This window comes from Rhea pennata, chromosome 5 (genome assembly GCF_028389875.1).
Source record: "Rhea pennata isolate bPtePen1 chromosome 5, bPtePen1.pri, whole genome shotgun sequence".
NCBI lineage: Eukaryota > Metazoa > Chordata > Aves > Rheiformes > Rheidae > Rhea > Rhea pennata.
Genome location: NC_084667.1, coordinates 8,030,533 through 8,053,500, shown reverse-complemented (window position 1 = coordinate 8,053,500; position 22,968 = coordinate 8,030,533). Strand labels below are relative to the sequence as shown.

At 39.4% G+C, this 22,968-nt stretch overlaps 1 protein-coding gene across 1 annotated transcript; it reads left to right on the top strand.

Annotated features, from left to right (window-relative positions):
* Positions 1-314: 314 nt before the first annotated feature.
* Positions 315-9,389, top strand: ZNF770 (zinc finger protein 770). The gene is made up of 2 exons (XM_062576562.1): positions 315-431; positions 5,296-9,389. Exon 2 carries the CDS (start codon positions 5,437-5,439, stop codon positions 7,570-7,572), a length of 2,136 nt encoding a protein of 711 aa, XP_062432546.1. The 5' UTR covers positions 315-431; positions 5,296-5,436; the 3' UTR covers positions 7,573-9,389.
* Positions 9,390-22,968: the final 13,579 nt, after the last annotated feature.

The following is a 22,968-nucleotide window of genomic DNA, read 5'->3' as shown; positions in this document are numbered from 1 at the left end:
CAGACGCAGGGGAGCGACCGTTTGCTTTTAAGACACCAGAGAACGGCACACGCACCCTCCGCCCGGGCAGAGCCCCCGCGGGAGCCGCAAAGCCCCCGCGCCCTTGGCAAGAGGCTTCGCTCGGCCCCAGCCGCGGGGGCCGTGGCGCAGCAGCGGAGGAGCCGGCGGCGATGCGGCCGGGCCGGGCCGGGCCGAGCCGGTTCGATCCGGTCCCCTCCGCGCCGCGGCGGACGCGGCCCGGCCCGGCCCGGCGCGGCCCCCGCGAGCCGCGAGGCGGCGGCGGCGGGGCAGGATTGCGCGGGGGGAACGGAAAGCTGCGGCGCGGGTTTCCCTGCGTCCCGGCGTCTCGCTGCCATCCGGGGGGAAGAGATTAGGCAGCAGCAACCTCGGGAGGGATGAGGAAGGTGGTGGTGCCGTGGCTGCTTCTCCAGGTTGTCCCCGTCCCGTCCCTCCCCGCTGCCCGCCGGGCTTCCTCTCCCCCCTCCCGGGCGCGTTTCGGCGCCGCTGCCGCAGAGCCGCTGGGCGCCCTGCGGGGCATCGGGCCGGGGCGCCGGGCCCTGCCCGCTCCGCCCGGCCCCGGCCCTGGCCCGGCGCGGCCCGGGCAGAGCTGGCCGCGGGGCGCCAGGCCGGGGCGGCCTCGGCGGAGCCGCCGCTCTCGCTGTGGGAGGCTGCTCTCGGTTGTCTGTCCGTCGGCCGTCTGCTCTCTGTAGGAGCCGCTTCGTGAATCGGTCCCAAGTTTTTTAACTCCGCTTAGCTGCGCCCGCTTTGGGGGAAAGCATCCCGGGTTTATCCGTGCAGGGTGGGAAGCGCCTGTCCCAGGCTGTTTAAACAGCGCTTAGGTTTGCTGTACTTAAACTAGTCCCCATTTCCCTTCCTAGCCTATATTTTTTGGTTTTGCTTCATAAAATGTTTTGAAAAACGATTGGGAAATAGGGGTGCGGGAGATGCGTTGGCCTTGGGGGGCAATAACACTCGTCGTCTGTTGCCACGTAGATATAGGTAGAGATTACACTTCTGGTAAACTTTGTTCCTCCTCACAGTAATCTGTGTTTTTCCTCAGGGTAAGGTGGTGAAGAAATCCAGGCTACACCATGTTTGTCTAGGTGCTCAGATTTTTATCAAGGTTACATGCTATGTATTTCATAAATCAGCAGCTAGATTTTCACTTACCTGTTCTGTAGTTAATGTTAGAAGAGGCACATTGTGTTTCTTCGCATGTTTATTATTATAATTAATTTTTGTGTGTTTGTGTCTGGAAAACTATAAACATTAGCTTATTTAAGGGTCTAAGGATGTACTGAAAACAACTTGGAACAATGCTTCACTGGCAAATTTGGAAACACAGTGTATTTTCAATTATTAAATGGTTTGTTTTAGTATGTTAGTGAGTCATAGAAAAGCAAGCCTGAGTGTTCATCTTGTATTTGTTCCCATGCATCAAAGCAGGGTGAAGAGTACGTTTGTGGGAATTGGAGAGATGTTTGTCCAGACTTTTTTTTAAAGACCTCTGGTACTGGAAGTTGGACAGTCTCCCTACCCAAGTTATTTGTATGCTCACTAAGAAAAATCTTTGTAACTGTAAAGATGCACTTGAATCCTCTGTGCAGTAATATCAATCCATTTCATGCCATAACTATAAATGACATGGAGAACAACTTCCTTATCTTCTGGAGCTGGCTTTTATGTATTTATCAGGTCTTGTCTTCTTTAGCTTAAACATTCCCAGCTACTTTAATCTTTTCCTGTGTTGTGTATTTAAGCTCTGATCATTCTTGATCCCCTTTTCTGGTCTCTTTCCAATTAGTTCACACACTTGAGCCAATCTGAAGGGTAGTATTCAAAACTGGAGAGAGTACTCCAGCTGAGTCCTGAGCAGTACTGAGTAGTATGGAAGATTTATGTGCCATTTAAGCTGTGTTTCTGTTCATACATTGTGGTTTGATGGCATGATACTGCGACAAATCACAAACATTTTTGACATATTAAGCTTCTGTTCTACTTAGTTACCAGGTCTTTTCTGTACAACGATTACCTGATAAGTTTTTTCCCCTTCCGGTTGATAATCCCTGCCTAAACAGTCTTGCATTTTCTTTTCCCTTTTTTTTTTTTAATCAAACAAAAAGACCCAGCATATCTGATCAGTAAAGACAGGATTAGAATTCAGAATTTTCTTCCATCAGGCTTTTCAGCTTGTTTCAGCTTGCTGTCATCCACAAAATTATTAAACATAATGTTTACTTAATCATTAAACATTACTAGTTTTAGGAGAGTGCTGTGTGGACCTTTAGAGGCCTATATTTCTTCTTGATCCTATTTTTTGCATGACCTTGCAGCCAAGATGAACAGTAGTATCAATTTAATATTAAATTGGACCTAGTCCACAAACTAAATCCTTATCACATAGGAAAGTACATTTTTCTGACTCTAATAAGGACCAGCCTTTGTAGTTGCTACCTAAGGTTGGTAGCAGAGAATATTCCAAGCTTGTCTTCTGTTCTTTGATCTTTAGCAGTAACATGTTCCTTAGATAGGCAGGGCACAGATCACCCTCAATAGGTATGGAGAAATCTGGCCTTAGTAGATAGGATTTGAAAATATATTTGGACCACACAGTAATGCCCATCTTAGCTGCATTTTCCTTTCCCTGTGTCTTATAAATTTAGCTCATTTGAACCTTCAGTCTTTCACAAGCAGAAGACCATAGCAAAAAGCAGTACTCTGTTCTGGACACCTTGTACTGCTGAGCATTTTTCTTATTCACTAGATAGAATCTTTAATAAATTCATGAGCTAAATATAGAATCCCTTTTATAATAAATATGTCACAGCTGTCTCTCACTTTGGACTTTTTTCTTTGTACGTCACTATAATGTTTGAGCACTTTCCTGATGTGTAAATTAGATCTGTGTGACAGTACCTTTACTGGAATTCTTGAAATCTTACAGTACTTCTTTCTCAGGAGGTTTTCATTCCCTCCTAGGGGAGGCTGCCTTGAACCATAGCTATAAAGGAAGTTCCAGCACAGCAGAGAAATACACTTTTTTCCTCAGACTCTCTAACTTTGCTCTAGGACAGACTAGAAAGCATTTGGTATTACATACTCTCAACTCCCTGCCTTCACATCATGTGACAGCAACTGGGAGGAAAAGGGGATCTCTTAAGAGTGTTGTGGGAAGTCAGGCACCTTCAAAAGAAGGCTGAAACTGTGTGACTGGTAAAATTGTATCTGAAGAGAGAACAGGAGAGAGAAAGTTTACTTTTTCAGCTGCTCCACTGCACTGGTAAATTCTGGTAGATTAGAGAATTCCTCAGTGTAGTGACCACTGCATCTGAAGTGTCCATCCAAACTTTATATAATTGTTGGCCTTATTAAATAACATTATATTTAGTAGAGATGGAAAGATCCTACCAGTTTATTAGGTTTCTTTCCATTAAGTTTAAAAAGCTTGATTCAGTAGATATTCTCGGTCTTTTGTGTTGTGTCAATGTTATGTTGTTGAATTTCAGTATAATTTGTTTTAAATTGTTGAAGACTTTTATTCTTTGAAATGACGGACTTTTCCTTTTCAGATATTTCTCTCTGGATTTTTATTAATTAGGGACATTAACTCTTTGGCAAGAAGCAGTGCTTTTAGAGGCACTGGATAAATGATTTTTTAAAAAATTATTATTATTACACTGGTATGTAGAATGAATACACAACTTGTAGTATCAAATCATAATTAATAAATTATAGTGAGAAATAATTTATTGCCTATCTCAAAGTTATTACAAGTCCTAACTATTATGCTCATTTTAAAATTTGCTATCCCATCCCTTTTTTATTAAGGGGAAATACTGCAGAGGTATTTCTGTTCTTGTTACTCTTGTGGACTGGAATACTTATATATACTGGTACAGCAATTCAAGAATGATACGACCAATTGAAATTACTCCAGAGCAGATGAAAAAAAGTGATCATTTTTTTCAGATAAGAAGACAACTTAAAAGCAAAAGAAAAAACAGAATTTTCTTACTTTATAAAAAAAGAAGAAAATGGAAAGACTAAAGGAAAGAAAGAAGACTTTGAATTAATAACACTGTTACAGAAAACATCTTTCAGTTGTTTTCCATGTTCACAGGGTAAAGGACAAAAAAAGCCTTTATGTTAAAGAAAGGTTCAGCTGAGTACAAGGAAAAGCTTCTAAGCATTGGAGCAGGAAGCGTAATGAGGTTAAAAAGAAAAAAAAAACACTCCTTCAGCAAATGTTCTTGAGAGCATTTTAGAGGTTTTCTAGATCTGAGTTGGCCTCACAGTGGAAAGCTTAGACTAAATGGTTGCTTGAGGTCCTTTTTAGCTGTGTCTGTGGGTATTTGAATAAAACTGGAAGTAATTGAGAGCATCAAGAATTCTTTTTTTCTTGTTTGCAAGTCATTATGCCTTTAGCTGAGACACAGTGGCTTGCCTAAACGTGCTCTGACTGTTGAAAATTCAAGGAAACTTGAAACAACTGTTTCATGATTTTGCAGTATTGATATTACATTCATGATGATGATTTAAAATAAGCTCGTTATTTTATATGATTTTATTATTATATATTTGTGATGACTTAAGAGTCTACACATTGTTGGGTACTACAACTCAGATAGATATTCTAGCTCAGTTGTGATAAAGTGAACATACAATGTGCTCCTTACTTTAAAGGTGGTGGCCATCTTCATTCTGGTGATAGTTAATGGCTACTGTCTGTTACTCTGACTGGTTCTGGTACTTGCCATTTTGAGATAAAAGTAAAAACACTACTGTTCCTTCTGGATACAGTTGATAAGATACAAAAATGCGAGTAGTAACTCCTGTTTCGTTTCAGTCTGTTGTTAATTTTCACTACTCGCAAACACAGCATTTTTATTTCTGACATCCAAGAATCTCTAGTTCTGTGCTTTCTCTTCATAAATACGTTATCTAGTAATTTGAATTACTGTTGCAAGGGAGAAGTACATTACAATAAGTGTTTTTTTCTTTAAGAATATGCTTTATTTGTAAATAATGCAGATATCAGAATGTAGCTGAAGTTTATGTGTTTTGGAAGTAATATGCAGAATTTAAAAATATCTGCATTACAGATACTCCTTCTGGAAAATAGTCCAGGTTTACCCTATCATGTAACATAATGAGTGATTATGCTATTAATAAGAAGTATTTTAAGTTAATTTAAATGTATTGTAATTCAGATATTTTTGGTCTCATAGAATGTGAGACAACTTAGTCAATTATGTATTAATGTAGGCTAAAATAATACTGTCTTTCTTATTTTAGGGACCTGTGGGATTTAAGAGTATCTCTTCTGAGAAAGTCTGCTGCTTCTACAGCCTTCTGTCTTAGTGTGGAATTGATGATTTCACTTGAAATATTTATCTGAAGAAATTAACAATAGGCAAGGTGTAATTGTTCTTAAAAATGTTAAAAGTTCAGCAATGTGTAACAGCTAATAGGATACCTAGGAAAAGACCATATATTTGTGACATTTGCTATAAACAATTTGAAACTCCATCAAAATTAGCTAGACATTATCTGATACATACTGGTCAAAAGCCATTTGAGTGTCATGTATGCCATAAAACATTCAGACAGCTAGTTCATCTGGACAGGCATCAGTTAACCCACAACCTGCCTTTTAAGTGTATTGTATGTCACAGAAACTTCAAAAACTTGATCACTTTCTTTAAACATCAACAGCTTCATAATGAAACTCACCAGAATCATATCAAGCAAGCAGAAAAGTCAGTGGATTCAAAGCAAGATAAGGTCTTTTGTGGCATATTTCAGTGTTCTGTGTGCTGGAAATCTTTTACGAGTGAAGAGAAGTGGATGCTGCATCAGTGCCCAAAGGCAGATCATCTACGTAATACCAGAAGGAGGAAGAAAACTCATGCTTGTGAATCATGTAACAAGACATTTCCATCAAGATCTAAGCTACAAAGACACTTTCTTATTCACACTGGCCAGAAACCATTTAAGTGTTCTTCATGTGGTAAATCTTTCAGACAGTCAACACACTTAAAAATTCATCAGCTCACACACACAGAAGAAAGGCCTTTTCAGTGTTGTTTTTGTCAGAAGGGGTTTAAAATACAGAGCAAACTTGTGAAGCACAAGCAGCTCCATGCCAGAAATAAGACTTATCCCAGTATTATATACAAAGCAAAGAATCCTAAATATTCCAGGTCACAAAACTCATTGGAAGGAAAGAGGGATAGTTTTGAGGATGCTGATACTTGCGAGTCTCAAGAGAATGACCTCTGTGATGCTCACTCTATTTATATTGTACCCTATCAGTGCCCGGTGTGTGAGCAGTGTTTTGAAACAGAACAAGTTCTAAATTTGCACAGATGTTTTTATCTGAGAGATGACAAAAGTTCAAGTAATGGTTCAAAAGCATGCAGCCGCAAAGTCAGCATGAAAAATAAAATTTTGATGAAGCTGAAGCGTGCTGGTGAAAAGGCATCAAGTTCTTCTCTGCCTGACAGAAAAAGAATTAAATCAAGTCACTTGAGAAGTCATGACCTGACTGCAGCTAGAGATCAGCGTTCTGATCAGAATGCTTCTGCTAAACCTTTCAAAGATTGCCACAGCAAGCTTGTCATGCACAAGGCAATTAGTAATAAGAAAAGAATAGCGTTCCCTTTGCCATTACCTTGGCAAGAGCACCTACAGCCTCACCAATTAGGAATTAATTTAAAAGATAGGCGTACTGGTGAAAGAATGTTAAACATCAATGATTCAGTGCACAATAAAGATGATGCTTTTTATGGTTCATCACATGATGGTTTCTTTGATAATCCAGAAATTCTTCACTGTGCTTTTTCAACGTCTACTAAAAATATACATAACAGACACAAAGTGTGTAAATGTGACAGATGTGAAAAAATCTTTCCTTCTTCATCCAAACTTCAAAGACATTATCTTATACACACAGGACAGAAGCCCTTTGGCTGTAATGTTTGTGGGAAGACATTTAGACAGTCAGCTCACTTAAAACGACATCAGCTCACCCATACTGAAAAGAGACGCTGTAAAAGCCCCGTTTGCCATGTGAAATTTGAAAATCTGAACAAACTTTTCAGTCATCAGGGAGATCACATTGAATTTAAGTCTTCTCAGCCTGTGAGTTATTCTCAAAGACCTTCACAGGCATCTGACTTTCAAGATTTTGAGCTGATTCAGTCAAACCAAGCAGCTGAAATCAAAGTTGAAATTGACTCCGGGGACTTTGTTCTTGATACCAGCAGTAGAAACACACAGCCGTATTTGTGTAGTAAATCACTGGAAACAGAGGAGAGCGGTTACAGTCATTGTTACGATTTTTCTGTAGGCACAGAAAAGAGTAAAGTTATTAAGAAACTATATCAATGCAGTGTTTGCTTTAAAACTTTTAAATCACCTTCTAAGCTCGAAAGACATTATCTAATGCATGCTGGTCAGAAGCCGTTTGAATGTTCGGTTTGTGGTAAAAATTTTAGACAGGCCCCACATTTGAAAAGGCATCACCTTACTCACTTTAAAAAGAGCTTAAAAATCAGTTCAACTGAGTAGGATAGCAACTCCTAGAGAATTTTTTTCATCAAAAATGGACAGTGTCCCATTAAGTTATATATGAAAATTTTTGAATACATAGTAAAAGTCTTCTACTGACTGAACAATTGACTGAAAAGGATTATCTCTTATCTTACTGAGATGATCTGATGAAAAGTTCATTTACTGTCTTCAAAACTGTTCACAAAATTGTCCACCTGATGTGATGTATTGAGAAAACCGTAAAAACAAACAAAAAAAAAATGGAACAAAACATTTTGCATTTCTTTTCTTTAAAATGAATTTATAAATGCTCATTGTTACTGCATTATTAGTGTTGCAGCAATCTGCAGTGTTCCCTGAATCAGGTACTTTAAAAGTTACACCTCTTCCCAGCTAGTATTTCATGGCAGGATGCTGTCCAGTGATACCTATCAAAAAGTAAAGATAAAAAGATAATTCCTGGCATACAGGAAAATGGTCCTTTTACTTCTGCTTTCCTGTATGTTGCAAACAAAGAAAACTTGCTTTGTTTAGTTCATGCTTTTTTGAAAACGTTATTTTTAGACAGAGAAGATTCAAAAAAGAAAAAATTGAGGAAGCAGAAAAAGTCTAAAAATAAAATTGTTTATGTGGTAATATAGAACAGTTAGTAGAGAAAAATGTTTACTGCTCTGTAATATGTTTCGAAATCTATGGATGAGGAATTAGGTAATTTTCCTTATTTATGATACAGTATGAGTACTGAAGGTGTATGATCAATTGATCAGTAGGATCAGTTCGTCCCTTTCACCACTTCATTATTTCTGCTTTTTAATACAGTTCTTACCTTTTCTAACTTTTATGCCAGTTTACAGAATACTGAAGTATTTTGCTGCAAGAGGACAAGAAATTAACATTAATATTATTGTACACATTGTCTGTTCACCAAGTACTAGTCTGCTTTCCTTCTAGCATGCATATTGCACCAGTTACAGAAACAGCTGTAAGATATGATAATAACTATGACATGCCGTTTAGTCAGGAAGTCATATTCTCATTACATTAAATACAAGAAAGAGAAAACGACATTTAGTTCATATTAAGAGACTCTGTAGGTATACTTAGTTTCTGGTAAGTAAAGAGAGCTTTGCCTATTGTGTCTACAGGCCCGGCAAAAGCTATAAAGGGAACTTTAGTGGAACTTTATTCATTCTAAGTAAGAAACTTTTTTTTTCCTGTGAAAAAACTACCTTTTAGTATGTTTTCCATTGTTGTATAACTTCTAAATCACTGAAACACAAAAGTTTTTAATTCTAAATCTAAATTAACATATCTGTAAGATATATGGCGTTCTTTTCACTATTTAAACATACATATTTATTTAAGTAAACTGTTTTTGACTTTTTAATTTTTGAAGTTTTTTTTCTAGGTCTTGTGGCATAAGCGCTATAGTATTTGATATAAATGAAGTGGCAAGTGAAGGGATTTTTTTATTTTATTTTCATACATGTGTTTCCCATTTTCAGAGAGATTTAAACGAGGAAAATGGTTGGAAACAGTCTGTAGTTACGATCTTTGTATGACAGGCTAATTCAGTATCTTGACTATAGCTTACACACTGAGATTTTTTTCTCCCTATGTGAATTGTTTCATATTGAAAGACAGAATACTGTATAAAATGTTTTGAAGGTGTATTGTAGAGCTCTTTTAAAATACTTGTAATAAACTATTTTATTTATATTGTACTTTTATTGTACACTTTATGTGCAAAGTAGAGTTTTGAAACTGCATAGCATTCAATATGCAGAAAAGTTGAAGACTAGTTGTTAAAATAACTAACACTTTGCATGTTAGATTTTGATTCCAATTTTTTGCTATAAAAATAAAACATAAATCTGTTTAAAGAGAGTAAGATCCTTTCTTTCTTAAGGGGTCTCTTCTGAGGGATGAATGGACATATGTGGGAAGTATTACTCAGATTTATTTGGAAACAACAGCTCTATGGAATTCCATGAGATTTCATAAGGGCAGCAAGGGTAATTTTGTTTATCTGACTCTGTTCTTGTAGAAAAGTTTGTGCCCATGTAAATTCATGATTCTTGGGGAATTACAGTGTAAACACGCTAAAAATGGATGAAGAACATTCTAAGGGTTAGGGAAAAAAATCTAAGGGTCAAATCCTGCCTCTTGAAGACATAGTACAATTCTCAAAGTACCTGTGAGAATTTGAACTAAAGTGATTTTCCTGATGTTAACAACACTTCAAGCCATTAGTGTTTGAAGTATCTTCAGTGGCACACACATTGGCTGTTGTTTTGTTAGGAAGAGCTGAGGGCTAATAATAGCAATCTGGTGCTGAAGTGCCCTCATGGCAAAGAAGGCCAACAGTGTCCTGGGCTGCATTAGGAAGAGCATTGACAGCAGGTTGAGGGAGGTGATCCTTCTCCTCTATTCAGCCCTGATGAGACACATCTGGAGTGCTGGGTCCAGTTCTGGGCTCCTCAGTCGAAGAGAGACATGGAGCTACTGGAGCAAATGCAGCAAAGGGCTATAGGATGATGAAGGGACTGGAACATCTCTCAGTGAAGAGAGGCTGAGAGAGCTGGCACTGTTCAGCCTGGAGGAGAGAAGGCTCAGAGAGGAGCTTATCAAAGTGTAGAAATATCTGCAGGGAGGGTGTAAAGAGGATGAGGCCAGACTCCTTTCAGTGGTGCGCAGCAACAGGACGAGAGGCAACAGGCAAAGACTGAAACACAGAAGTTCTGTTTGACGCTAAGAAACAGCTTTTTTTTACTGTGAGGATGACTGAGCACTGGAACAGGCCCAGTGACATTGTGGGGCCTCCATCCTTGGAGATACTCAAAAGCCATCTGGACAGGGTCTTGAGCAACCTGCTCTAGGTGACCCTGCTTGAGCAGGGGGTTTGGACTGGATGATCTCCAGATATACTTCCCAGCCTCAACTGTTCTGAGAAGTAATGCATTTTTTTAATACGATACGCAGAACCAAAGCATATTATAAAAAGGAAAAAATGAAGTGGGCCATCTTATGTTAAGACTGAATTTCCTCAGGGGAACTTAGCAAACTGTGTGGATTCTGCTTTGAGGAAGTTCTATGTGTTGTTGAAGAAAGATCAAATATTTTAAAACAACCAGAAGTAAAGGTAAAAGGGAATTTATTTTTAAATGACAACTAAAATATGCTATACTAGATTCACTGGAATTACAGTACTAACTGATCATGTAACCCATATTCTGTCTAGGAAATGTAGTTACGGGTAATTCTAAAACATGATTTTACATAGTTGCTGTGCTAACTTTTGCAGTGTTTTCAGAAAGACAAAAAAAATGCAAAATATATATGTATAGGAAAAATTAAATAGAAAAAAATAAAAGTCATCATAAAACAGGAGAACTTTGTTTCACCATTTTTATAGCTGCATCTCACTGAGTAGATGCAGTTTGGTTTCTTACTTGTCTGTGATCAGTTCTTACTATTATGCTCAGAGCCAACAAGAAAAGATAAATAGACGTAAAGATAAATGAAACCTTGTGGATCTAATGCTTAGCTTTTCCTATGCCTTGTAGCATAAATGTAAACCTCCGAAAGTCATAATCTTTCAAAAGTAGCTTACTTGAGTAACACTTGTCTAAGTATGGATCACTCTTAAATCAATAGAGATTGCTGATCTGGTTCTTCTAATGCTCCTCCCCCCATGAGAATATTCAGAATGCCTGAATCTCCTAAATAAATGAAGAGGTTCATGTTCATATTCGTAGCACAAAGGCTGTGGATTTTTAAAGTGCAAGTTTTAACTTAATAGCCTGGTTTTATGGTTTGATGAGATGCATCTCAGAGGCAGTGATTATAAGGAAAATTGAAATTACAGAAGTGACTTTTTTATGCTATCACACACATTTTTTCCAGGTTGAGCATATTAATTGTATTTCTTCATATAATGACTAGTTCCATCAAGCAGCTTTTAAATAGCTTCTGTTCAAACTTTCTTCTATTAAAAAGTGAATCTCCAGAGTTCGTGAAAATGAAGGATTAATCAGTGTCTTAAGCCAAGAAAATCACATACAAAACAGTGTCCTGGGCTGCATTAGGAAGAGGTTTCCTGTTCGGAAACCCGCTGTTCTAACATCACAGTGTCATTATGTCTCTCTGAGCTGTCAGAAATCTTTGAATGTGTTTAACTTACGTACTCCACTATTTCCAGTTCTTTTCTGCTTCCTGGGTCTGCTAATGTACGACCTGATTCTGCCAAGCACCTGACTTCTAATCTATATATGCTGCTTTTCATTTTTCTCCTATTCACTGGAATCCTTCCATTGTACCTCATCCTAATTAGTATGGATCTGTGATACCCATACGTGATTTATGGAGTGTCATGGAGTTGTCCATTGCACATGTGCTGCCACGTCGTGCAAAAGAGTGCCTGAGCACCAGCGCCAAAAAGCATCATGGTTCTCCCTCCGCCTGCTGTGGAGCGTGGGGAACGAAGGCTGTGGGGCTGCACATGGGAATATGGATAATGAGGCAGAGTCTGGTGTGAAGAATGCGAGCGGGGCTTTTAAATAGAATTAGAGGGTTATGTATGATGTGGGTCTTGAGAGGTGTGTAGGTGAAAGAGGTCTGAGGCCCATATGTATTGGGTTGAGGGAGTGGAGAGTTTGAGACCATGAACCTGAAAGAGGAGTATGAGGGACAGTGCGTGAGGATGTGAGAAGCTGACAGTTACGATGTCAGCTGTGATCTGTCCTGCTCCGCTGAACATGGTTTGGGTATTTAGGGCAGTGAGCGCATATGGAAGAGGTGGCTGTCCAGCTTGGCCACTGCCTGGTTCTCTGGATGTGGCACTGGAATGTGCCTTACTGACATTCCTGTAAAAGTCAAGGAATCACTCTGGTATGCAAATTTGCATTATTTTACTTGTATAAATTTTGGTTCTTAGTATATGTTTGCCAAACTACCTAGCTGAGATACAGAACCTTAGACGATGTCCTCAATTTGTATTTTACTTTGACTTTGAGACAGGATCATGAAAGCACAACTGAGCAGAGAGCGTGCTATTTGTGATGATACAGTCCTGTTAAACTGAGCAGAAATCTGCTAGGCCACCTCAAGTGTCTCAGTCAATTTGAAGTTATTTTTTAAGGTTGAAACACGTAATGATTTTTTTTTTCATGACATTGAAAGCAATTCTGAATTAGTATCTTGGCAACCTGGTTTGCTGTAATGCAGTTTTTATTTTATACTCTCTGTTTAGTAACAGCAGATACTAAGGCAGTGAGCAAAGAATCATGAGAATTCCCTCAGGCATCCAGTAACGTCTCTGATAGTGCAATTAGCACAGGAAAAATATTTATTTGCCAATGAGCTGTAACTATTTGTTCTGTAGTATTTTAATTTATATCACAGTAGGCTTTTTTCAATAAGAGAAACTGTTAAAAGTTAATTACTTTTCAGTATTGCCCCAGTATCAACTTTGCTGTTTTCAGTAAGGGCACTGTTTTATTCTCATTTTGTTCTCTCTTAAAATCCTACCATATTAATGGAAATGACTACCAAAGGCCTAAAAAATATGGGTGAAGGCAAGCTATGGTAGGTGGATATCTGCTAAGAAATTCTGTGCATAGCTAAAATATACCTGGCGATAGCTCTCAGCATCTTAGATTTGTCCTCTCTTGGTAAGTTTTGTTATGTAGTAGACAAGCTTCAGCTTTCTCTACAGTCTGTTTTTTCTATATTGTGAGAAAGGAGATGCACTTGAACATCTCCTTTTCCAATGATTCTGCAAATAAACGCAACTTTTCATAACACTTCTCATGGTGGCACTAGTAGAGGGAAGTGATTTGCCTCAGAATCTCATTTCAGCACTGAAGACCTCATGTTCCTCCATCAAACAGCTTTATCTCACATTAATTTTTTGTGAGAGATTGATGCTGTGGATTTGTAGCTTGGGAGGGACAATGCTTGCAGTGCTGAATTGTTAGTGTTGTTTCTGTAAACGCATCAAGTAGCATACATTTTCTTCATTTTTTTGTTTGTCTAAGGCACCTCAGATCTCCTTCGACCAGGATAGCAGGAAAGTGGATCTGAGCTGGTTACTGCCCTCAGGTGCTCTCTCAGGCGAAAATCTTCCCTAGTTAGCAATGTTGAGCCTATGATGTCAGGACCGTTACGAAAGGTAGCCTTGTTCATCTTTTGACACTGGATGTCATTTTGACTAATACACAGTGAAAAATATTAAGGCTTATAATACACAGTTTAGGATTCAGGAGAAAGCAAATGGTCAGGCAAAAAAGGTTAGCTCCTTGCTTGGTATTACAGACAGCTGACAAAAAAAGTGTCATGGACACCTTTTAGCAACAGTTGGGAACAAAAATCTGGATGTTAGTTTACCTTCTGTTATAAGCAAGATTTTATTCTGTTATTAGCAAGAAATGGCTGAATTAGAAAGGGAAAGGCTATTAAGACTGGATGTTGTTCTAAAAACTAGACCCTCTCCCTAGTTTTGCTACAAAGTTCTCACACAATGCTAAGCAAAATATATGATGAAGACTTCTTGTAGTGTTTGTTCCTCTTTTTTGGGGGTACCAGCTTAAGACTTTTTCTGTGACTTGTAGCTGTACCATCGTCTTACAGCTGCAGCTGGAGTCAATGGACCCTGTACTTGAATTTACAATATGCTGTAAAGCACTGCATGTAAAGTTAAGCAGCTATCATTGAGGGTTTTTTTCCTACCATAAGCTATAGCTTTATATATAGTAAATGTAAGTATTATAAATACATAAAATAAGCTGAATATCCTCTCAGTAAAATGGAGACAATACCACCATGCTACAGATTTTATAAAAAAATGAATTGGTTAATATTTGTATAGCATTCAGCTAATATAGCTAATATTTTCCGTGGGGAAAGACCAAAGGAAATCAGTAATTCAGAACAGCACTTGAATAGCGAAAGATAAGATATACAGAGCTGCACACTTAGCAGGGAGGAGCCCACTAACTGAAAACTCTGCTTGGTGACTGTCATTTAGAAGAGCATAATGCATGTTCACAAATCAAAGCAAGTAAAACTTACTCTGGAAACTTTGTGCTCGATGCTTCTTGAAGTGTGCTTATTTTGCAACTATAATAGTTTGAGTGTAATTTTATGTGAGTAATATATTCAATTAAATACTTAAAATTATGATGTCTTATCGTTGGATAGTTGAGCTTATGGATAGCCAATTATATAAATAACTAAATCAAATTCAAAATATTTTGTAAGGTCAGTGTGAATATTATCACACTTTTGTGATACTATGGTAACTGAACAGCTTTTTCTACTCACACACTGTGTAAGACTTAGCAGTTCTACACAGCTTACTAAGAAGATTGTCTAGGAATTTCCTACCAGTGAGGAATTCCTGTTAGACACAGTATTTCTATTACTAATTCCTGATTTCTGGGCTAGATAAAGTAGTACAAATAAATACTAGAAAAGAAAATAAGATATTTTTGAGAAGCTAAACATCATACAGTTAAAGAGGTTAAGCTGTGCTGTATATCTAGAGAGAAATATCCCCATAGGAAATTTATCATATAACTGCCTTCCACAGGATTTCTAGCATGTATTTCTAGAGCACTTGGAACTGGCCACTGAGTTTCTGAGGTTCTTACCAGTGTTCTGCTCCAGTTGACAGGAATCTAGCTAAAAATCTCTGGAGAGAATTAGAATAGCCCAGAGACTGCTCTAACTTGGTCTGGTAGCCAATGTGTCCCCAACAACAGCAAGCTGAGAATGATATAAACACTCATATTTCCCCACCTCCTTCACTGGAGGCATTGCTTGCTATTCTGGGATACAAAAGCAGCTGGGTTGCTGAATTAGCCATATTCTTCTGTAGTCATGAGCTCAGAATTTCCATTGAAGTTACTGTAAGTTTTGCACAAAAATCAAGGGCAGTATATTGGCCAGAACGTGTGCTAAATAAATATTTATACACAAATCAGAATGCTACTGACGGCTTCTTTACACTTTAAAATTCTAAATATTTAAAGAAGCATCTGTTACTAAACTGAGGCATCATTTTTGAAAGTACCCATATTTACTGAGTGGAAGTACACATATTTGAAAGTACACATATTTCCTGAGTGAGTACCCATATTTAATGAGATGAACACAGTGGCAAACTTTTGGACCAGAAGAATGCACATATATACAATAGTAAAAGCAATATGATGTTTTTCCATTAAAATTATAATGAACAGAGAGAACATTTCATTTATGTGAATATTAACTACCATGAAAGATAAACCATAACCAAAGGAATAATCTCTATTATTGTATGTGCCTAAACTTTTAATATTAGAAGATTCATATGATCTTTATTGAGAAGCTTTCTGAATTTTATTTACCTGAAACCAGGTTGAATCAATGTATCGGATGTATCACTTGAACAGGTAAGAGACAGAAGAGGTTCCTGGTCTTCTTTGAATAGTGTACATATTGTTCTATTTCATGCCCTTCATGTCACCATCTCTTTTCAAAACTTCTCATATGATTTTGCAATTCGTACTTCAAAATGCTGCATATTTATAGTCACTGTCCTTCTTTGGTTAAAAGAAAAGCTCTATGTGCAAGTTTGTAAATGTGCATGATGAGACCATCCTCCTGAACTTTCTCATGTCTGGAGCTTTCCATTTCAGAGATCCTCAGAGAGATACCTCTCAAAAAAACCTGTGCTTATGTGTAAATGTCAAGAAGCTAGAGATAAAACATGATTTTAAAGAGCTGAAGTCTCCTGAGCCTTACAGTCTTGCCTCACAGAAAGGCCACTAAACATACGGCTTATGTCACGGAGGCTGGGATTCATCTGCTCTAAGCTGAGGTATCCAGTGTGTAGTTAGACACCTCTCCCAAAGCTAAGCTTATGTATTTTGTATAACGCAATTTTATTAGGCCAGAGAAAAAAATTCTCTACCAGTGAGATGTTCTCTAGATATCTCGCCCTTCAGCCTAAGCAGCACAGCTCTATTAACTCACCTCGACCACCTAGAAATCTTTGAGTCTCTAAGTTGTTCACTGGGAAAGCTCAGTGCAGCTATCTCCCTCTATGACTTGTCTTTCTCCCTTTCTGCATACAGATGAATTCACTGTCAGAATGACTGATCATTTTGGAAAAAGGACTGAAGACATTCCCTTTGCCTCTGAGTTATGAACCACAAGGTCCCCCAAAACACTAGGGGCATTCAACACAGACAGAAAGGAGTAGCAACCACAGTTCTACGCAGAAGTACAGCTATAGTCAGCGACTGTGAAAGGAAGAGGCCCAGGCATCCCAACGTCTCAATCAAGAAATAAAGCACACCAAAGCCTTGGGAGAGATCCCACACTGGTACTCTAGGCCTAGCTTGAACTTCTACTGGTGGACCGGCAGGAAAACAGAGCCTGGCTGGAGAGTGTGGAGCTGTAACACAACACCGCTGGTGAGCCTCCTTTCTGTTTCACCAGAACAGTTTCAGCTGCCAGTACACCCTCAGCTACGAGGGAGCAGAGTCCACACCCAGGCAAGATGCTTTCGATATCCTCAATTATGCCTTATGTTCGGGGACCCTCCATCACATCTGCTGCCCTGGCCGCTTGGATTCAGGCAGCTGTTGTAGGAGCCACCTGGTAACTGCAGATCATCAAAGAGCCAGGTACAATGCTGTTGCTATTCTGCAGTGACCAGGCAGCAGCATGTGGGGGACCACCTGTCCCTAGCACAATGTTTACTTAGAAGGGTAGCAGTTAGCTGATTCCTGTTCATGATTTTGAAGGAAACTTTTGAAGGAATCCATGAAGTAGTACTATGCAACTTGACAGAAGTGGTGGTATTTGTTGCTTGCTCACAAAGCTGTCCCACTAGAGTTTACAGAGATGCAACATGGTATCCATATGGAATCTGCATCTCCCAGTGCAGGCTTTATTTAGGATATCTAAGAAGCTTGAAGAATATAAGACTCAAAACGTAAGTGCCTGGAAGATTTGTGTGAAAGAAAAACAGCAAAAAGTGAAGCAGTTTTTATATCAGAAATATATAGGTGCTGAATCTAGTTTAACTGGTGAAGCATTCTAATTGGTAGGTAGGTATTGTGGCCCCAAGAGCAGGACCACCACGGGTTCTTACCCCTAGAAATAATCTTCTTTAACTGGGTTAAGTTCTCAAGTGAAACCTAGTCAAGGCTGCCCCCTTGAGTATTTTCTAGTGGAGAAGTCTGGAAGAGTTAAAAGGATACACACTCCTCCCTTAAACTCCTAAGTCCACCTGCTGTCCGCAACCTCTATTCTGGAATTTGTATAGCTTGATTGCTCCACTACCCAAGTGGAGAACCTAGCACAGGAACGTCAGCTCCTGCCTGCACTCCGTGAGTCTTTCTGCTTCATTTGGGATTTCACTTTTAGTCCAGAGGGATTCCATCCTGGAAAAGGTGATGGAGTACTTCTGGAGTATGTTCAGAGAGGTCAGAAGAAGAGTCCATCTGCTCTCTAACCATGGCAACTTATGTCTGTATTGAATGATTTCTTTTTATTCCTACTTTAGTGCAGCTGACTTCTTCAGCATGACTGCTTATGCTTGGATTTACATTTTAAAATAATGTTTATAATTAGCAAAATTCCATAGTCTTCAATCAGGTGACTGTCTGCTTGAAAACCCTATTGGTATGACTTAGAAAACCTTATTGGTATGGTTTGAAATAGGCTGTAATTTAACAAAACTACATAGTAGTTATTAGTAGTGTAATAGGTGTATATTATTGAGGTTTTTTCCTACTACAAGTGAATTAAGAATATTTACCCCTCACACAATATACAAAATCCAAAACATTGTGCAAACTCAGAACGCCCTTGCTTTATGAGTTAATAATTAAATAAATGATACCATCAGCATATAACAAGTTAACATCACAGCCAAAATACAAATTTCTGACTCACAGAAATGTCATGAAACTATTGAATTAAGTTTTAAAGGATCACAACATCAGAATTAGTCTTTAATTAATGTCTCATTGAAGAATCTAGAAAAATCATACATTAAAAAATAATTAGTATTAGAATGCTTTATGGATTAATTTTTGGGTACTCTTTGCTAGAAATTCATCATTTCTGTGACTACAGGTAGAATCTAAAATAATCTATAAGGTAAAAAGGATAGAACATAGAAACAACCCATGTCAATTATCACACTATTTCCCAAAACACAGACAATTTATTCAGGAGAGTATCTCTGAGATAAAAGTAAGAATATGGTCAGTTTATGATCTTGGCTTTTATAGTTTACAAAGTAAAAGTGTAAGAGCATATTTTTGCTGGCTAAAATAATAAGGGCAAGCATCCAAAATAGGAGGCAAGTTAAGTAAGAAAGCGGCATTGAATAAAAAATTGGCCAAGAATATATGCAGAAATGAGTAAGTCTTGAAACTGACTGCATCTACTCAGATATGTGACTTTTTAAATAATATATGTCTTCATGAATGAATTAACAGATTTTTGAAGAGAAAGAATATTTGATTTTCTTGATGCATTAAGTCAATGAGTACAGAAAGATCAGGAAGTTCACAGAAGGCTTTGGGGAAGATGGGGTGCAGGGTTACCTTTTTCCCTTTGACTACAAAGCATTTTAGGGTGGAGAGTGACAGACATGTCTTCACTCTGGGGGAAACTGAATGTAGAATTCAAAAGAATAGTCATAACAGACAGTTGTGAGCTGGCTGAGAGTCAAAGGTGGGGACACAAGCACCACACTGGTATCAGCATGTCTAATCTCCCCACAACTCCTCTTCAAAGGTTCAGCTGCTCTTGATACTTTGAAGTAACAAATCTTGCCAATGCTTTTGATATTCTTGTATAGTCTTACCATCATAATACTTTGTAACTAAACTGTAGCCCCTTACAGACAAATACATAATGCATTATTTGTAGGGAGGAGATCTGGCGTTGCCATCAATGGATAGAATCATATTGCCTAACATTAGGCATCTAACTTCAACTGCCACTATCAGCTCCTCTGGAAGATGACTGAGAGCACTTAAATGAGTACTGATTTGCCTTCTGGAAGGGTCTCTGTCTCTACATTGACAGTAGAGAAGTCTATGACAATTAACCTCCTCACTGGGACACCCAAAAACCAACAGTTAGGTCAATATTGATTCTTCCTTGAGCTTTCATAGTTTTGATACTATAGGGAAATCTAAGATTTCTGAGGGATGTTCAACATATGACTGATGATCTGTCATAAACAGAGGCCAGCTGTTGGACAGCTGGAATGGTTTAAGCTAGCCTTGCAAAGCTGTCTGGGAAAATTTACCAGCCCAAGTCCAAAATCTATCTGCCTGCCTACCTTTCGGCATGATAATTGTTTCAAAAAAAAATGAGATAGGCCTCACAAGTGACACTTAAAGCACGTTACTGGAAAAGAAATCTAAGGCCATAAAATACTGTCAGCTGAGATCCCAAGTGATCATCACATAATCTCTCCTAAACTTATCACACAACATCTTAAAAACAAAACAAACTTATGGGTGCCACCTGAAAGCCATTTTTAGACGCTTTCCTGTTTTCAGCCTGATTGCATATAATTTTTATTCCTTTGTCCCTTTTTTCAAAACATTTGTTGCCTCAATAGTTCCTTCTCTTCCTGCCATTTATCCCTTGAAACAGGCAATAATAGTATTTTTTTTCCCAGACTGACAAACTGTTATATTTCTATTTATTATGGTACATGCAAACATAAGCTATCTATGTTGATTTCTGAAGTAGCCAGGTTTAATACAAGCTAATTCTGGAAGCTACTACCTACAGTGTTCTCTCCAACTTATTAGCTAAGCCACAGCAACAAGCTAACATGGCTCGTCCAGCCAGCTTAGAGCACAGGTATTCATGTTTTTTACGCTTGTCGTGGGATGCAATCATACAAACTGATACAGAAAGTGCAAACGTAACTGCCTGTTTTGGTGTCAGCATAGAATTAGAGAAACTTAAGTCAATCCTGAAGCTGCAGCCTCTACGCGGATTACTTTAAATCAAAGCATTTAACTTTTGGCAATTTTCATCACAGTTTAAATGTCAGACAGTTGTCGGTTTAAGTATATTTTGCTTTGTATTTGCATATTTTTATTAGTTACAGATCTCTCTAAAAGCTTTAATTATTAGACAGGATAGTGCTCAATCTTTATTATCATATCTCTTGAAAACTTTTTGATTTTACCTGATAGAGCAAACTTAAAATCTCTGGATCTTGCAAAGCAAAGGAATGGAGTAGGCATATTTATTTGAATGCAGCCATTGTCTGATCCTATTTGAGATACTGTCATTACTTTTTCCATTCCCACTGTACATTCTAATTCAACTTCAAAAAGAATATTTAGTTTAACCTCTTCTTGAAGAAATAAAATGGAGATCACCTTGATATCAAAACAAAGGAGGTCATATTCAAACAGACTTCAATGATATCTGCCTGAAAGTTTAAAGTACTCAACTGGCAGGTGCTGGATAATGAGCACAGAAACAAAGCACTCTAACTTCTCTAGGGATTATGTTAATTCCCTCCTTAATTAATCTGTTTACTAAATAGTATAAGCTAACTGCAAACCATTCTAAATCATAACCAAATTGCTGGCTTCTGTAAGCATGTACTTCTTCCCTCTGGCCCTTTTGCCTCTCCTCTGCTCCACAGATTTTCCATTTTATAGATACATATATCAAACAACATGCACCTATCCTTAGATCTTGGTGGCATTTGTTTGATGTTAGTAAGAGCAGGTGGTGTTTTTCCATACTAGCCTTTGGACTATTTGTGCTGAAAATTTTACTCTAGATAATAAAATAGCAGTAGTTACTAGGTATATTTACATAGCATTCGAAGAGACGCATAAAAGCAATCATAAACCTGATGTGCTCTTAAGTGCCTCTTTCTTCACCATTTTTTGAGATGGCAGTCTTTCGAACAGCTTTTCCAGGTTTCCCTAACAATGTACTAATAATACTGGGTCATATATGCTTCTAGGAACAGCCTCTGTCTGCCTCCAGGCCTAGCCATGTCACACTACTATTGAGATGACATAGCTTATGAGTTTGCCCTTCATATAGGCCTTAAGAGTGACTCTCAAAATGTATTGGTATCTATCAACCTACCACAGCAGGGTTAAAACCGCCATTGCCTCCCTGCAGAGAGAGCTAAGGAGAAAGAGAGGGGGAAAAAGGGGGGGGGAGCTTTCTTACTGCCTATCAGAGATCATCTGTGTCATTAGCTGCAAAGTGGCAGAGAATTAACACCTCACAGAGATCATCTGTGTCATTAGCTGCAAAGTGGCAGAAAATTAAAGTGGCAGCTTGGATAGTGGACAAGGAAGAGGTAGAAACAGCAAGGTGACAAGGTGTGGCTGATAATGTTAATAATCAAATTGTTCCTTCCTTGAAGCTCCAAGTAAGTTCCTAAAATACTTATGGGTCTCTTTACACTGTTTGAAATGTGTTATACTTCATTGTATCACTGTCTCTTTAAGTCTACAGTCTTTCCTCATACTTTAGGGATGAGTTTTGGTTCTATCAAACTAGCTCTTGGCTACTTTGCTTGCATAATTATCATTTATGTTACAGAAAGAACACTAGCAGCTAGGGAAAAAAAAAACAAGCAGAATCGTGTAACAGCCTTGAGTAACTTCTTCAGTGTTCCATTCTAGATCTTTCTCCATCCATTTTGGTACTGGCAGAGGTATTTTAGGGACTGTTAAACACGGACACATTAGTCAAGACTATCACTACGTGGGTCCAAATACTGCAGCAGCCAGGCGAATTAATCCTGCCTCATCAACGCACCCCAAAGCCGTGCACAAGCACTTCCCCCGCACGGGCGCACCACTGCGCGCTGAGAGCCACGGGGTTTATAGCCCACGCGCGGCAAAGCGGAGACAGGCGATGCCGCGGGGCCCCACGGCGGGTGTCTACCACGGCCCCGGCAGCCGCCATGTCGCGAAGCCGCGGGCGGGCCACAGCGGCGCCCTAGGCTCCGAGGCTCACGGCCTCGCTACAGCGCTGCCCCTCGACCTCCTTGCGGCCGGGCTCCGCGGCGCCGCCATCCCGCGCGGCGCTGCCCGCCGGCGGTAGCGCCCTTCGCCCCGCCCGCCTCGCGGCCGCTCCGTGCCCCGGAAGTGCTCGCCTACACGCGTCACCCGAGGGTTATTTCCGCTCCGGCGTCTGCCCGCACTTCCGGTGCCCTGGGCGCGCGGCCCGCGGGAGGGTGGGGCCGGGGCTCGGGACAGGCCATTGCTGGGCCGTAGCGGGGGGAGGGGGCGGAGGCCGCGGCGAAGGGCGGCACCACCCGCGCGGGGATCGAGGGGGGGAAGGGGGGGAGGCCGCGGCGAAGGGCGGCACCACCCGCGCGGGGATCGCGGGGGGAAG

Excerpts from the sequence above, each read along its gene's own strand:
- ZNF770 (XM_062576562.1), top strand. The coding sequence starts at position 5,437 with ATGTTAAAAGTTCAGCAATGTGTAACAGCTAATAGGATACCTAGGAAA.